Source organism: Scomber japonicus, chromosome 14, assembly GCF_027409825.1.
Source record: "Scomber japonicus isolate fScoJap1 chromosome 14, fScoJap1.pri, whole genome shotgun sequence".
Taxonomy (NCBI): Eukaryota; Metazoa; Chordata; class Actinopteri; order Scombriformes; family Scombridae; genus Scomber; species Scomber japonicus.
This window is the reverse complement of record NC_070591.1, coordinates 17,887,599-17,905,196: the sequence shown is the minus strand read 5'-3', so window position 1 is coordinate 17,905,196 and position 17,598 is coordinate 17,887,599. Positions and strand designations below refer to the sequence as shown.

Genomic DNA, 17,598 nt, shown 5'->3' with positions numbered 1-17,598 from the left:
TGTTATAAAAGTTGTACATTTGCAGCATTTTATACATAGTATCTTACATTTTTATCGTAGCAAAAGTAATTTATAACAACCCTCATTCAGCTGAGTCAACTGTAAGTCTTAACAACATGCTTCGTATTTCCTTGTACTTGGTACCTCATCACAACCTCCACCTTTCATTCAGGATTGATGCTATTGTGTATCCATTCCTCTTCACTATACCTGTCTCATAGTTTCTCTTTTGGAGTGAATTCTGTCCCGTATTCACTCCCGTGGGAGTTTCAGGTTTTGGTGTCCTTCACGCCTGATCTGCAGTCTCGCTGTGAGGCACATGGAGGTTACTCAGCAGGTCTCCTGGGGTTGGTGGGGGTGGTTAAGACCTTAGGGACCTTGACCACAAAAACCATTGGGTCTTTTGCCTTGTTGCTGAATGCACGACGAATTACATCCACAGCGTGCTGATGAGTCGCTCCCTGCAGACTCTCACCATCCACTGACAGCAGCTCATAGCCTGCCTGTAAATGCAAACACAGGTGAAAGGGGAAATTCAACATGTAAAACTTTGCAAACACAGAGTAAGACTTAGTTTTATTCATTCATTTCATGACTACTGTCATGATTATTGTCATCTTTGCTCGCCCCCACTCTGTATCTCTTCTTCTGTTGGAGGAACATCATAGACAGTTTCTATAAATCTGCAGTCATTGTGTCCCATAGCGGAAACCTGATTTATGCCAGGGAGAATTGTGGCTCTCCCATTGCTTTAATATATTCACACTGAAGGCCGTCACTATTGCACATATAAAGCTTCCCTTTCAGCACAAGGTTGTTGAAAACAGAACATACAATGAGACAATCACACACACACACGTACACACACACACACACACACGTACACACACACACGTACACGTACACAAAGAGTGTCGGGATCATTTGCTTTCTGTTTCCTGCAGGATATGATCAGAGTGTGGCGAATCTTTGAAGCCCTGACGAGAGGAACTTCCTCTGATGTCATTTTACCAAGGATGCACCTGCCTTATGTGCTCAACCTCAGTGAAGGTTAGAAACACATTACACACACACGCAAGGCCAGTGGCCATTGTTGTACCACCACCAATCATGTCTTTTTCCTTTTCCCTTTTCCTTTTCAGTCATTAGACAGAAATAGATTAATTTCCCCCTCATTTTGAAGCACCTGGTTCTATATCTTCTATCAAGGAATGGAGAAAACATGTTTGAGTACAGGAGGTTTACAATGGCAGCTTCTGTCGTAGCTCGTCAGACCAGTGTGGTGTTCACCAATAGACTTATAGCCTTTCGTGAGAACAGCATCAAAAGATTTAGATCCATTTAACCAAAGAGGAGATTAAAAAGTGCTTTTTCATTTTTGAAAAGTAATTTATTTGAATTAAATAGATCACAACCTAAGCTGCCCCATCCTCTTTACGGCCATTTATGGAGCACATGTAGTTTCCTCTTTTTTCAGCCAATGGACATCATGGTCCAAAAATACTGTGGCCTCTAAAATAACTATAGCCTGCATGAAAGGATGACTGAATATTTCATAATATGGTTTATCAGCTCATCACAAATATATTCAACTAGATTATTTAGCTATGGAGATGAGAAATATTGGCTCTGGGTGTTACTATAAATTATAACCCATATCACCATGCACAAGTAGATACATTCATACACACATCTCATCTCATTTTACATGCCAAAACTAGCCACGCTTTTTTTTTTCTTTTCTTGAGGTTTTGAGAAATCTGTCTCTAAAATATTTTAAATGCATTGAGGTGAATGAAATACTTTCATCTGTGATGTTCACAGAATTGAATATGCAGCCACACTACCGGCTCTGTGAAGTATAGTACTAAAATTGTGCTCATGAGTGCTGATGTTTGGCAGGTAAAAAGGTATTTACTATGTTTACCATGTTAGTTTACTGTATTACCATACTAACATTTGCTATTTAGTGCTAAATACAAAATAAAGCTGAGGCTGATGGGAGTATTTTTGCATTTGGTCATAAAAGAAAGTATCAGATCAACTGTAATTTTGACCTGATGATGAAGGTAGATTAAAGGTCAAAAAGCAAAGTTAAAAATGAAAAGTTAAAAGATCACCAGATTTACAGTTTATCCTGAGTGGGGCATAAATGTGTGCACACATTTTTTAGCAATCTATCCGATTGTTGCTAAGATGTTTCAATCTAAGCCATACATGTCAACCTCACAATGGCTTTAAATCAGAGTCAACAAAATCAGTAGGCTGCATCTTTTGGAAACCAAAATTTCATGTCAATTTGTCAAGTAGTTAAGTAGTTGATGAGATATTTCAGTTTAGACCAAAGTGGCAGACAGACTGACTGACACACATTACATAATGTCACTCTGCTAACGTGGCTTGAAATTCAAAATTTCAAAACGTTTTTTTGTCATTTGGGTGAACTAACCCTTTAACCACACACAAGCCTACAAACTGAAATGGGTAACCCAGTTAAATGCAGGCACAACAAAGCACACACTTGTCCAGGTTTCCGCTGATAATAGCAAGTGGCAGGAAAGTATGTGTTCACAGGCCCACACATATACACACACACAAAACAACATTCTTCACTGATTGTCTGTTATCATGTGAGTCTAAGGAGACAGGATGCATGTTAACACTGGGCTACTCTGGCCTCACTTCCCTCTGCAGAGTTGCAGGGGTGGAGGGGGTTGATAGGGGTGAGCTGACATGCTTTCAAGGTGTGGGGCAGAAACAACAGATAGCAGTGTGGTGCTACAGAAGCTTACCAACAACTTCTTTGGCCTAAATCTATTTTTCCAGGCTGTGTTTCTTTGCTGTTTCTGTTTTTTACACACCCTATATCCTGCTTTATTTTTCATCTTCACTATTCGCCTTACATTTCTGTTGCTCTCACGTTGCCTGTAAATGTGCTGTCTCTCATTCATCCCATTTTTCATTCGAGGTTGGGTGCACTGTGTGGGGAGGTTCTTCAAATTTATAAGGTTGAGCAGATACTGGATCCCCCCGATTGTCAGACACTCTAATCAGGCATCGAACCTCAGTGATTGCTGTCAATGGATACCTGCTTTTTTGGTCACACACGCAAATCGACCTACACAAACACATGTTTAGATAAGTAACCTCTAATTGCAGCTATACAATTCACTTACAACTTTCTTTACACATGCTTTTTTTTAAACCAGGTGTTTTTTTAATGCTGTACTTTAGGAGCTTAAAGAATTAGCTTGTGGTTAACTGTAATGAATGAGTGTGTGGATCATCTATGCTTCAGTGAGATCACAGACGACTGTTAAGTCACTTTGCAGGCAATACATTACCAATACATTTGCAGACCAGCACCTGTGTACCTCATCAATAATAGAGGAGATGGGCTACTTGAGATGGCTCTCCACTCATCTCCTCTCCACTCCTCATTGCACACATTCACCCTCTCCTTCATTGACATGCTACTTATGACAAAAACAACTTATAACCACAACACAGAGGTCTGACAGGCACTCAACAAGGATAAATGGCTAATGTGCTCTCAAAACATTTTTTTAGCTATTGAAACAAATTTTCTCCCTGTTTCTGTTTTACTCACCTTCAGAGCCTCATTTGTTGATGCAGCTCCTCCAGGGAAGATCTTCTCAATCTTTATCATGGGCTGGACTCTAGACTCCATACCTCCAGAAATACTAATACCTGTAAACACATATCATATAAAATTAGGGATTTACTAAACAGCAGGAGATTCCTGTAATCTAACTAGTCTTAAACTATAGTGTATATATTATAGCTGATAATTTTTTCAGCTATCTTTAAAACATTAAACTGCTCTAGAGCCATTCAGTGTAGTAGTAAGTAATGCCCTGACCTCTACTGGTGACATAATGAATATGGGAGGCTGAAAACATTTTAATGGACAGTTTTACAAGGGTCAGGAATACTCACTGACACAACAATAATATCCCTGAATATGCATTCAGTTTAAACTTAGCTCAAAATGCAAAATACACAAATGTCTGTTTTGTACTCACCAAGAGACTGCTTGGCTTTGGAGATGCACAAAGTGGTGATTTCATACCCCTCTGGTGGTAGAGTTGCTGTTCTTTTCACACCATGACCATTTTGTGAATGTCCATTTACCAGCTGACTGCTCCCTCTACTTGTATAGGGACTTTTCTCACCCACAGACACAAATACATCAGCTAGAGGAGTTCTCGCTCGCTGTTGTGAAGGAACCCGTACACTGACCTCAGTGTAGCCCTCTTGCCTGATCCATCTGCCATCAGTGCTCTCAGGACTTGTGTCCCTCCTTGATCTCCCACGCCCATTCCTCACAGGTGATCTTCCTCGTTCAGGAGCCACATCTCCTCGGTCAGAAACTGATAACAAGGAGATCTCATCATACCGCGACGCCCCGTTCTCTCTCCTGTTTGGGGAGCGACTGGGTTGGCTCCCATGTTGGGTGCTCTGTAGGGATTCTGTGAGGAGGAAGCTGTGGCTGGGTGAGGGGCTCAAGGATTGTGAGCGCACAGTGGAGGAGGCGTAGCCGTCCACAGGTACATCCAGCAGGGGGGTGAAGGCACGGGATGGAGGCAGATGGCCTGACTGTTGGCCAGACAAACGCAGTCTCTCCAACTCTTCAATCATCTGATGCTCCCTCATTGTGTCCTGGACCGGCTGGAGGAAGAATCCACCCCTGTAGTCTGGAAACACAAAAAAAAAAATTCAAGTGTAACTTCACAGCTCAGTGCGGTCAATTTCAAAGCAAGTACTAAAATTACCCTCTGGAGTTTTACTTCCTAAACTATGTGTTTTACTTAAAAAGGCAAACAATATAGACACTTAGAAGGATGACATACTAACATTAGGACAAGGTTGTTCATGCAAGGATCTCAAGGATGTCCTTTGAGCAACAAACAGTGGGTGAGGATTTAACACCAGACTACCTGAATCACAAATATGGATTGTATTTTACTTAAATATTTGGAATTGTAAAATGGATACACAATAATAAGCCTAGATAACATTTTGAGATTTCACCATCAGCTTATATTTACAATTTCTTTGCAAGGACAAAAATATCCAGTGGAGCTGTTTCAGGTCAGGGACTCTAGGATGTAAAATCACCATTCACAACTTGCACCTCTTGAAATCTCTTGAAAGGTCAACCACCTAAAACTTTTAAAACACTGATATCTTGATGATGCCTTGTCAGCTTCCTTCAGCTTCCATATTGTTAACCCTGTGACCTCAGAAAGTGAGAAGGCTGTAGTCAGTCTAAAATGAGACTGTATTGTTTCAGTGGCTCTTGAATGTGGAAAACGCTCAGAGCATCTTTGCATTGTTGAATTGTCACACTGGCCAACCGAATATGTCTCAGTCCTTTCTGTAGGCCAAGGAGATGTAATACAAGCCTAAGCTTCAGCACAAGCACAGGAAACCCGAGATATCTTGTACTTGTAAGGCATGTGTGTGTGCAAGTTTGTGTGTAAGTGTGTTTTTATGGCGGTTTGGACGTGGATATGTGTGTAAGGAATACCAGGATCAGGACATGATGTGCAGGTGTTTCAGTTTGACAAGACAGGAGAAAGAGACAGAAAATACTTTGATATCGCTCTGGGGTGAGAGAGAGTCCATCAACCAGACAGAAAGAGACAGAAAAGAGGACAAGAAAGGGTGAGAGGAAGAGGAAAAGAGACAGCACCTGTACCTGGGATTGGAGTTATGAGGTGGCGTCGAGGAGTTCCACTGCGAGGGGAGCGCAGAGCTGGAGAACGCACTAAAAGAAATAAAATTCACAAAATATAACCTTCTTGTTCTAATTCCCACACCACTAAATGTTAACAATTATTTAAGTAACTAACTTTTATGTGACGCTGTACTCTTCTTCTCACCTGTGCGACTTTTGAGAATATCATACGCCTCCAGCTCAAAAGGCATGACCATGCTGTCAAAACGACCCAACTCCGTCGTAGGCATCAGCATTCTACAGAAGATATGATCATTCAGATTTGCTCACATCTTTATGAACATCAACATGTAAGGTGTACATTTATATATTCTGTGTATACTTCTCACCTTATTTCTCTGAGAAGTAACAGTTTTTCTGGACGGTCCAAGATTGCCAAAAGTGGGCGCACTAAATCCTCAATCACATTGTCAGACAAAAACTGAGGAACAGATTGAATTGATGAACAAAATAGAGGGGGAAAAGAAGAAGAAGAACCATGTAGTTTAGTTATCTATATAAACAAGTTTCCATCAAACAGTTTTCAAGTCATCAGTCTTGGATTAGTTGTGCCTTTAAATACCTGACTGCTGTACATCATTGGTAGCTGTTATAAATTGTTATATACATGTACATCACAATAAATATTCACTTTCCCAAGAACACTACAGTCCTCCACAGTTTTCAGTGTTTGGTGTTGAATTACTGTATTGACAGGAAAGTCACACTGTGCCTTAAGTAAGTTCGATATCTTAAGCAGTGGTGGCAAAGGGCCGACTGAGGAGCTGATCCACTGAAATTGGCGAGGGAGACAAGGGGATCAGATGGTGACTGATATTTGATCCTAATCATAAATGACAGGCCAGATCTGTCTTTTGTCACAGCTGCAGCCAGACACATCTATCACTAAGGGACACTCAGTGACACAGGGAACAATACTGCACTCTTAAGCCTTCAAGTAGCTGATTTTCATTCATTGGGTGGAAAAAAACACCCAGTCGAGCACCAGTGAGGTGTCAGAGATGGTAATTTCAGATCAAGAGCTCACCCGCCGACAGTGTCTCATCACAGCAGCCACCTCATCCTTGCTGAGCAGCTTCTTAGCCATGTCCTCCACGTACTGCAGGGTATCGGGTCGGTGCTGCGGGCTGCTGTCTTTAACCCCTGCATGGGATTCTCTGGGGGAGGTTAAGAGCTGGAAGCGAGATCCCCTTTCCTTATCTGAGGAAATAAAGCGAAAACTGCAGGGATACTTTAACTTATTTCCACTACAGACCAACCAGTTGAAGAAGTTTCTTGAATCAATTGTCATAACTTGATACTAATGGTCACTAATTTTTAAATCAAAATCATCAAATGATCTAATCTTACTGGTATATTTTTGAACACATTATCTTAAATTTAATTACATTTCAAAATTCAATAGTCTATAGGCTTAATTATTAGCTTCAATCATTTTTTAAAATATTTTTTATAAGGTGTGTAGTTTTCTTCCACCTACTTCTGTTCTACTTCTATTATCTAAGCTACATTTTGCTTTGTGGGATGCAGAATATGTGCGAAGAAAGAAAAAAATGTCACTTGACCCAGCCCCTCACCTCTGTCAGCATGATGGGATGGTGACTTGGAGCGGTTCTTGTCTTTACGGTCTTTTTTAAACAGCAGGTTAACAAGGGTTTTGGAGCGCTGCAGGCCAGTTTTACCCTCTTTTGTGTTCTTCTCTTTCTGTTTCTTCTTCTTCTGTCTGTCTTCTAAAGGGGAAAACAGAGTGGTGGTATGCAATGCCCAGTACCTCTAAATGAACAGTGTGGTAGACAGTGCAGATTTTTCCGACCACCTACTGTGAAACATGATTGATTGAGACATTGTATGTAAAATCTGCACAAACTACCACCTGCTAAATCATGTAACGAAATACAAACAAGAAATTAAACTAAACTCACTATATGCCATCTTTGCCATAGGTATATCTTGTTCTTATGAAAATCTACCATAAGAGGATTTGAACCATAGCAAATATGGGACATTGTTCATATCTGTGTATGGTGTTGAAAAGCTAATTCATTAAGCTTGGTACTGCTTCTTGCTTAACTGTTACCCAATAACAGCAGGTGCTATGAGCACAGACTGTTCATTTTTCTTCCAGTCAGTTTCTCAGTTCACTGCAGTAAATCTGCCACTGTGAAAAGTAACACGGTAATACTGATGAATTGCAGCTACACGAACCCGAACACACCCTCATCTATTGAGAGCACTACAGTGAAGTGCTCCAGTTTACATAACAAATGTCCAATCGGCCGTGGGCTTTGCCCCAAACCCCTGCCAGGTCCTGGAGGTATGAATGAGTTGGATAAATTGAAAAGGAAAGGCTAATAACTCAACAGCCCCGCCAAGGCTTATGGATGGAGATGGATACTTCTCCATATGCTTGTTCTTTTTCATTTCTCACAGTGGTACAACGAGTGAGACCAAAGGGTAGTGATTAATCATGAGTCTCACTCTGTGCTCTTGGATGAATTCTGTCTGAAGCTTAAATCAGTCGTGTAGAGTTTGGATTTTCTTGTTTATTTCTTGGATAGGAGAATGAGGGGTCATCAAAGTGACAGATGCCCTGTGGAAAGACCGCTGGAAGGCCTGAGGGTGGATCTTAAGATGTGGTGAATGCAGGCACTGTCAACAAAATCATCTGAAGAGTTGAACCTGATTGTGCTTCATTGTGGCCATGACTCTCAGTGTGACATGATGCTGGAAAGGTTGATCTCTCAAATGAGATAGATGATACTGCCAATACAAGCAACAACAAAACAGAGGATATCCCAACCAGTACAGAATATTTGAGGCGGATATATGTGATACAAAAAATCTGATAATGGCCAATTTCCATTAATTGAATTCATATTTATGGAATATCTCAACTATTGGAGATTTTGTACAAATTGTCATGGTCCCAAGAGGATAAATCTGAGTGATTTTGGTGATCCTCTGACTTCCTCTAGTGCCTCCAATAGGTTGAAATTTGTAGATCAAATAGCAACTGTGCAATTTAGTGAAGATCCCCTGATTCATGTAATGTCATCATCAGGTCAAAATTAATGACATTACCATCAGTCTCTAGATCATTTTTCACACCTTTGCCCCCAAAACTATGTATAATATATTATCTAATAAGTGACCTGAAATTGACCTCTCTGCCTACACTATCCTCACAGAAATAAACTGATGCAGCACATATCTATGTTTTCAACAATCATGCCTACAAAATGGTAAACTGCTTTAGAACTTTTATCCTATGGCAGTTTTCTTTCTGGTTTTCTTTACAATGAACATTACCGCCTCACAGAGCTGCTATAGGGTCAGTTGACTCTTGATTACACACACATTTTTGATAATAATCATTATTGTTTAAAGAATTGTGACTGACAACTATTTCAACTACCACAATACAGTTTCTAAATGATCGACATATTTTGGCATTTCTGTACTGCAAAATTACTGTTCCTTACTGGCTGATATACACAACAATACTGATATATGTGCAATCAGCCCTGCCAATCTACCAGTGTACCTCTAAAGCAGAGAACTTTTCCAGAACTTTTTCACTCTGGTTACCATTCTAGTGAGCCTGCAGGTCTCACCTGACACAGTGATGTGACTCTGGGATCGTCTGATTGGCTTCCGTGGTCTGCTCAGGGCCATCAGTGCTGCCGTCTTAGGTGAGTGTTCCACTTCTTTCTGGTCCCCTGATGACAGTGTCCTCATCCGTCCCCGTCCACTGTCCCCTGCTCCACTGTCCCCAGTTCCGACCATGTCCCTCGGCCCCTCCCCTTTCCCACGTATGACTGTGTCCTTTAGCAGCAATGTGGCACCTACAGTCCGACTGGTTTCTGAGTTGACCAGAGAGTATGAGACATTAGGTGAGGGGTGTTCCAGGTAGTTTGGAGGGTAGGGGTCAGTCTGTATGGCAGTTTCAGCAGTTCTCTCTGTACTGCTTGGACATAGGGGACGCTCCTCTGTGGAAATGGCAACATCTACCATCTCAGAGCCAAAGACAGGAGGGAAAAGGACCTGGGAGAGACCACTGAGGGAGCTGAGAGGGGTGCTGGAGGACAACGAGGAGGCAGAGGAATTAGACTCTGAACCCAGAGAGGATGGTGCTGGGCCCCCATTGGCCACTGTAAAAAAAAAATCCTTAATTACCATGAAGGAAGGGAGCTTAGTGAGTGTAAAGAATATTATTGTTTTCATCTTAAAGCACCAAAAGTAATACCTTATGAAACCAACCAGTTTCATTTAAGCACAACACACGCAACACAAACGCTACAAAGTTACATAGTGAATAAGACTAAGGACATTTAATTTCCTTATTTCAGACAATCTGTTTTGTTTGGATCAAAACTTGTCTGACCTCATGTCCTGTTAATCCTTTAAGATTTTTGTAGACAGAACATGAACCAGGAGTTTCTTTTTTTCTAATTTGACTCCAAAAGGACTCTTGCATGTTCTGCATGTTTGTAAAATAAACATCCCCACACAGATGACAGAGCTGCCTTTGAGTCCACTGAATTAATCCCTGGATTTGATCAGAGCTATTCATATCAAACTGAAAAACAGGGAATTTGTGAAGAAAATGAATGGCAGGGTTTTAGTACAAGCAGGCCACATGTAGCCAGTGTTCTACTTTGTTTGATAAGATTTCCAAGAAGAATCTATTACCCTGTTCTGAAATATTTATTGCAGTGCAAGTACTGTCCTCCTTAGTGTCTCTATCTTGTAAGATAATATTTTGTGACAAACACTCTTTTGGGATTCTTAACATACGTTTGTCGAGCCAACCATATTCTGCCACCATCTCCTTGTAAGCAGGGTATCTTCCAGCTTCCTGTTGAAGTGCAAAAAAAAATTAAAATATTTAGCAAGAACATGAATCGTCAACATAATCACAACCAATATATTGATCAGCTGATAGTATTGGCCATCACTGGCCTTTAACAGATACTGTATATCAGCATTGGTGTATATACAGTATTGTCTGATGAGCGCCTATTCATAAACTACTTTTTTAAAACACACATCTTTCAAACTGATTACATCACTTTGTAATACTCTTTATTTTCTCAGACTTGACATCTTAGTCTTTAGACTCCACAACTGTATTTTGAGTACTACTATGACAAGATTAATTTAAATATGTCACGTTACAATAATGTTTTTTGTTTTATTAGTGGGCATGATATATCACTATGAGGTGAGTGGAGATTCAGTCGTATAAAAGAGTTTGGGAAACTTTGCCAGTGTTTCTTATAAGGAATAATTTTGTATCAAGAATAAGTGACCAATATCCTCTTAAGTCTATTTTAAGGACTTGCCTCATTGCTACACAGCTTCAAGTTCAAAGAGAAGACACTTGAGGATTCATCTAAGATTTGCCAGAAAAGCCTTAGATGCTCAGGTGCGAGTGAGTTTAGTAACTGAACCCTGACTCCACTACAGTATGTGTGATTTTGATCTATAAATGGGTCTAATACAGGAGAGAAGGAACACATAAAATTAGGCTTTCTGTTGATTATAACCTGATCCCTGACTGCCTTTGAATAATGAACGTTGTCCCTGGCTGTTTTTCACACGTGGAACCTGAGATCAGAGGAGTAAAATGAGCACACAGCAATGTTAGCGAGCTGAGAGAGCGCACCTACACACACACTCAAACACACAAACACATCCACATTTACACACACAAACATGCACACAATTCCTTTATCTAAAAAAGACACAGGTTAAAGCAGCATGGCCTTGCACACATGCATACACACAGACACATGTAAGGAATTCAAGGGCTGTGAGCCAGCTGTCTATTGTGCTGTGCAGGCTCATGCTGTCCTTTCCTAAGAAGAGCTGGTGTTGTTTAACACGATGTAACATTTATTATTGTGTCACAGCGCTTAGAGCACCCAATCAATTATTTTCAAATCTGAGCAAACTAGATTCACACTGCCATACAACACTGACCCACAGCTATGTAAAAGAGGACTCATTTCTAAAATCAGACTTAAACCTGTATTAATTGATTTTTTTGGGTTCAATGAGCTATAAACACTGATGTGTTATTAAGTCAATGTGGCTACAGTGTTAAGCAGGTGCTTACACATTTACCTGTCATGGAGCAACATTAGCATTCATTTGGAGTTGTATTTCTGCACACCAGATGAATGTAAATACAATATTCCCTCTTACCTCTCCTTTCAGCTCTGGCTCTCCTTAGAGGAAATATTTAGCTTATTTGGCTGTTAAATGCTCCACTACATTCACCAGTTACTCACTAACATTGTCTGTTTGTAGTGTGGAACAGGAAAGGTAGCTTACAGTTAGTTTAACTGAAAACAGGTTTGATGTAACTGAACCGAAACAGTAAAGTTGGCTGTAAAACCAAACAGTGAGCTGAGGGATACTGAGGAGAACTGCCATGTCAGGTAATAATTCTCTGTGCGCTTGTCATTATGAGCGACCTCTTTCACATTATACACAATCATTTGATGCAGTGTAAATATAAAAATATGAATTAGTGTAGCTTTAAGTCTCTCACCCTTATGGTCAACATGACATGTGTGTGGCTCTTTAGGACCTCAACTGCATTGCTGTGCGTGATATCATCAAAGCTGACCCCGTTGGCTGCAAGGATTTGATCCCCCATTTTGATACCGTGCTGCTCTGCAAGCCCACCTGGGTCCAACCTAAAGAGAAAATATGTAAAAGCGCACACACAAACACACACAGGAGAGAAGCACAGACATATATAAAATCTGAGCACATCTAAAGAAGTACATTTCTTAAGATATTTGACTTGGAAGGTAAATTACACTAGGAGATGTGTACACCTGGCTTTCTATATCAATTAATACTTTTGTTTCACTTTCTTAGTATGAATCTTTTTTTATATATGTATTAGATGTATTTACATTAGTCTCAATATGTAAATATGTATTATGTAATCCTGTTTGTCGTACAATAATAACGAATTCCTGTGGGAAAATTCCGTTTTCATTTTCCCTCTTTTCCTCTTGCTCAAGGGTACTTGAACAGGGTGGGGCTGAACCTGAGCTCCACCACTTGAAGGTCTGTCTTCATACACCCTGCACCACCCTGCTGAATTTAAATGAAATTAATTCTATTTATGGGATGGTGATGGACACTTCTGGGGTAAAAAAGCATTAGTTGAATGTGTTTTGAACCAGATATTTTCATACTTGGAGATGTAAATTCCCAGTCCAAACTCTTTGCCTCCCCTGATGTTAAAGCCCAGACAGTAGTCATCTGATGTGGTGAAGAGATGGACGATCCTGCGGAGAGCGCTGTCTGAACTGGCCTCTGACGGCATGTGACCACTCTCCTCCACCACCATCCGCCGGTGAATCAGATCCACCCTACACACACATATATATGCACAAGGGGACGTATACTTACACGCATGAAAACATACACATACATTCCTTTGCGCTTCTCTGCTGAGCTCAAGCCTGTCAGTATCGGTTAATATAGCAATAAAAGGTCACAGCAGTAATTCATCCACCTCTGCCACATGAAACCAAGATACAGTATATCCAAAAAGAAAGATCGCCAGTGTGAGATACAGCCAAGTGACATGGCAACACAACACAAGAGCCATGCAAAGGTCAGTGCTGGCAATAACATGGTTGTAGTCTGTACTTCAAATAATAGTATACCCAGCATAGTACAACAGCCACAATATACAATTACTGATTGACAAAGTTAATAAATAAACTCCACTTAAAGTGCTGTTTGGCCTCACCATGTGGTCTTCTCCTTGGAGTAGCGGATGCCAGGGATTTTGCCCACACGTCTCACTACCATCCTCAGCCTGTTGTTGCCTGTCAGGACCTTCACAGCACTGCTCATGGTGATGCTCTCCAGGCTGACCCCATTCACCTCCACCAGCTTATCGCCCACAGTCAACCCAGCCTGCGCTGCAGACACAGTTGGAACTCAGTATGGTACAAAAAAGTACAATAAATGTCACAAAGAAACATAATACCACATGCCCAGATTTATGTACACAAAAAATAGTTTGCTATCACTGTGAGAAGCACACACACACAAACACTTCCTCCTAACCTGCAGAGCTGTCATCCTCCACCTTGCTGACGAATACACCGAGTCCATGTTCAGAGCCCCCACGGACACTGAAGCCCAGACGACCATCTGGACTCTTGTCTACTGTCACTGTATGAATGTCTTCACAGTCATCCCCACCTGCAGCCACACAAAACCAGGACACACACACACACACATGTGCTGGTTATAAATGTCTTCATGGCCCCACAGCCTGCTGACGGTGAGCTGAGTCCAGGATGGTTCAGGATGGTGGCAGTGGTGAAAAACTTAAGATAATAACAAAACTTCTTTGAAGCTATTCATGAGGCTTTCATATTCATTTCATTTTGTTTCATTAAACTAATATATATATATATATATACATATATATATATATATATATATATATATATATTTTGGGGCATTTTTGATTTTATTTGAAAACAGCTGGCATAGAAGCCAATGGGAACAGGGAGAGAGAGAGGGGAATGAAATGCAACAAAGGTCCCTTGCTGGACTCAAACCAGGAACGTTGTGCTCACGTGGCGTGCACGGTAACCACTTGGCTACTAAAGTGTTCCCATTTCATTAAACTTGACTGTCTCCAATGTAGACATCTGTCTTCGGCTTCACCATAATAAATATGATTCACAAAACAAACAACCGTTACAAAGAATAAATTTAAAAATTACAAAAAAAACAGCAAACTGACAGAGCTTAGAATATAGATATTTATAAGATGTATGATGTGTTTTACAGTTTAATGATTTGGTACTGTACAGCAGCAACATTGTGTGTCTAAGTCAAATTTCCCTCTGAGACAATAAAGTTTTATCTTATTTTAATTATTTACAGAAACTCAGTATAAACAACAAAAATTGATTTAGTAAAAATAATGATCTCAAACATGTAATAGGGTAATGAAAACTGAGACGATACCAATATTCTGTGTTCATATTTAATACCTGGATACCTGAATTGTGGAAGAACTCAAACTTAGATGTATTTATGAATTGGTCCGCTGATAATTGTAATGTTGCTTTTTCCAGACCATGTGTCTTTTAGATATTCATTCAGACAGGGGCGCATTAACATCACTGGAGGCCCCTGGGCTACAGAACTTTATGAGCCCCCCCCACCCCGCACCCTCTCTACAGGACTTTATGAGGCCCCCATCCCTAAGTGATTGACACTCTATATTTTGCCTATAAAAACCTTAATACAACTATTAGGCTATATGTCGTCTTGCCCGTCACTTTGTGTGCCGTCTACTAAGCTGAGTGTTGGATATATATGGTGTGATTTTGTTACATTGTATCAAAATGAATGATGTCGGTGTCGCACCATCCCCATCACTTTTACCACCAGATGTCACTGTAGTGCAGCATCATGTGCGTTATGATTGAGTGTTCATTAGCCTACATAATTATTCTCAATATTTAGAGGCCCCCCCATGGTGGAGGCCCTGGGGCTGTAGCCCAGGTTAGCCCGTTCATTAATGCACCCCTGCATGCAGTACGGTAGCTTTAGTATATTGTATAATGTATGTAATACAGTCTAATAGAGGACTTCTTTGATGGCTAATACAATAGTGATCCAGCCAGCAAAACTACATCATACCCACGTAAATGCTGATACATCAGCAAGCCAAAATATTATTCTAAATTTGGACCAATGACATTCAGATTGTGCCTGTGAAACTGTGAATGTATCACCATGGTAGCAGAAGACAGTTATCATTCATGTGCATAACTTACCATCAACAGGTGCGTTGATGAGAATCACCCTGCCCATTGGTGATGAGGACTTGCGTCTGTGGTGTTGCTGCTTCTTCAGCATGTAGCGCTGGCCTCCATTGTTGAGGTGGAGGTGCCCCCCTCCATTTGTCATCTCCCTCCAGCCAGGGGAGTGAGAGGAGTGAGCCATGCTAAGTGTCTGGTAACTCTTCCTTTAGTCATCCAGGCAGGATGCGATCTGAGGTCTGCTGTCAGGATTGAAAAGGTGCAGCCTGGATATTGGGGGAAAGTGTGGTGGTGAGCTGGACTTTTTAGCACCTGCTGGTCCACTCTGGATGATAAATAGGGAAGCTGATCCCCACTGGAGCAGCCAACTTACAAAGCTGTACGTAACATCCCTCAAATTGAAGATCCACAGGAGAAAATGTGACAAAGAAAAACTCAAATTTAAACGGAATCCACACAGCTGAATGAACATACTATGTCATTCTTTAAAAATGTTGTTAAAAAGTAGTGCTCCGTGATTGGAACTTCCTTGTAGGTTTAAGAAGTTGGTATAATCCTTTAGTTTCCTTAATTGTTGCTTCTGGATCCATCTCCACAGTCACGGTGCTGCTTGTTCCCTCCTGTTTCAGATGAGAGGCTGCGGGGCAGGCTGCGGAGCAATCAGCGATGCATGGTGATTCCCCCTCGGGTCATGTTTAATTAAATGGATATCTGCTGTGACAAGAATATGCTGTGATGAGTAATGTGGTCTGAGGAGTCCAGCTGGCCATATGAAACTCTATATTTTTGGGACAGTTGTGACCTACAACTTTGGATTAAAGTGTAAAAATAAAAGTCATAAAACAATTTAAGTTTATACTTAGAAGACAATGACAGCAACATGTCTAAGTAAACTTCAAAAACAGAGCCTTGAAATGAATCCTAACTAAAGGGAACAAAATATGACAGCCTTACCTGTAGTGTCCATTGTGCCGGATGAGCTCGGAGACGCTTTGAACACCTCCGGAGTATTAGTGCCGCCTCATTTGTTCTCCAGGTTCCCATTATTGTATTATTGGGTAAGCCTTTTATATAAGTCCCCTCTGCAGCTGTGCAGCCATTAGCACTGAACTAGTGGTGATTAAGTACACTAATGGTACTACAATTACAGTGACTAAGGTCTATTTCACCCTGCCCTAAATTACTTAAGTGACTGTTATTAATGTATTGATTAAATCCATATTTTTCAGTAAAACTGCAGAGAGTAGAGAAGTGCAGGTCTGTCTGTCTTCTTGGCTGTTTTCACCATATCAGTGAGATAGGTAAACAACCCCACCCTGTGGTCATCTGGGGATTTAATCATTCATATTAATAACAATCAATAGATTGCAGCTAAACAGGAACAGGAAACCTTGACCCTGAACATGTGGTCTATAGAGGAGTTTTCCTACATTTTTTCCCATCTATTGGTGTGGTTGAGTTGTGTAAGCCTATATATTGTTAAAATATATCTAAGTATTACCTTATTTCTCAAAAATGATCATTTACCTCATGTTGAAGTAAAGTAGCCTAATCATCATCATAAAGTTTGCAATTTTAAGTTGTTTTAGGTAACATAAACATAGTTACATATTACTATCAAAAATCAATGAACAGCAAAAAGATACACCAGCTTGAACAAAAGGTAGAGGAATTCATAAATTAAAAATAGATACAAACCAAACTACACATAACATAAATAAGAATTAAAGAATAATACAAGCAATAAATACATATATCACTACAAGATCTTTTTCTTGTCCTATTTTATAGTCACTGCTCTCAAAGAATTCATTTAGTGTAGTGACAAAAATTAAAACAAAAACGCATAGCCTATTTCTTAGGATATTTAGACATTTAGACTACAATATATTTGAATGAATCGTGTCTATTGGAATAGGAGGACTGCAGTCAAAACAAATATTGGAATAAGAACTATTTGTTACTTAGCTGTATGCTGTGAACAAACATTTTGAAATATTCCATTAA

The 17,598-nt window shown here is 40.3% G+C and overlaps 1 protein-coding gene across 1 annotated transcript; it reads right to left on the bottom strand.

Moving 5' to 3' along the window:
* Positions 1-326: 326 nt before the first annotated feature.
* pdzd7a (PDZ domain containing 7a) lies at positions 327-15,775 on the bottom strand. The gene is made up of 15 exons (XM_053333094.1): positions 15,607-15,775; positions 13,871-14,008; positions 13,548-13,722; positions 12,985-13,161; positions 12,324-12,471; positions 10,562-10,622; positions 9,379-9,915; positions 7,342-7,494; positions 6,792-6,964; positions 6,094-6,185; positions 5,910-6,001; positions 5,726-5,794; positions 4,047-4,718; positions 3,611-3,711; positions 327-503 (listed from the first exon to the last, which is right to left on the bottom strand). Exons 1-15 carry the CDS (start codon positions 15,773-15,775, stop codon positions 327-329), a joined length of 2,934 nt encoding a protein of 977 aa, XP_053189069.1.
* Between the last annotated feature and the right edge of the window lie 1,823 nt (positions 15,776-17,598).

Coding starts and splice junctions, on each gene's coding strand:
- pdzd7a (XM_053333094.1), bottom strand. CDS start 15,775: ATGGCTCACTCCTCTCACTCCCCTGGCTGGAGGGAGATGACAAATGGA. Junction 13,723..13,870: donor GGAGGATGACAGCTCTGCAG/GTTAGGAGGAAG, acceptor CTGTGTCTGCAG/CGCAGGCTGGGTTGACTGTG. Junction 3,712..4,046: donor CAAAGCCAAGCAGTCTCTTG/GTGAGTACAAAA, acceptor ATGTGTTTACAG/GTATTAGTATTTCTGGAGGT.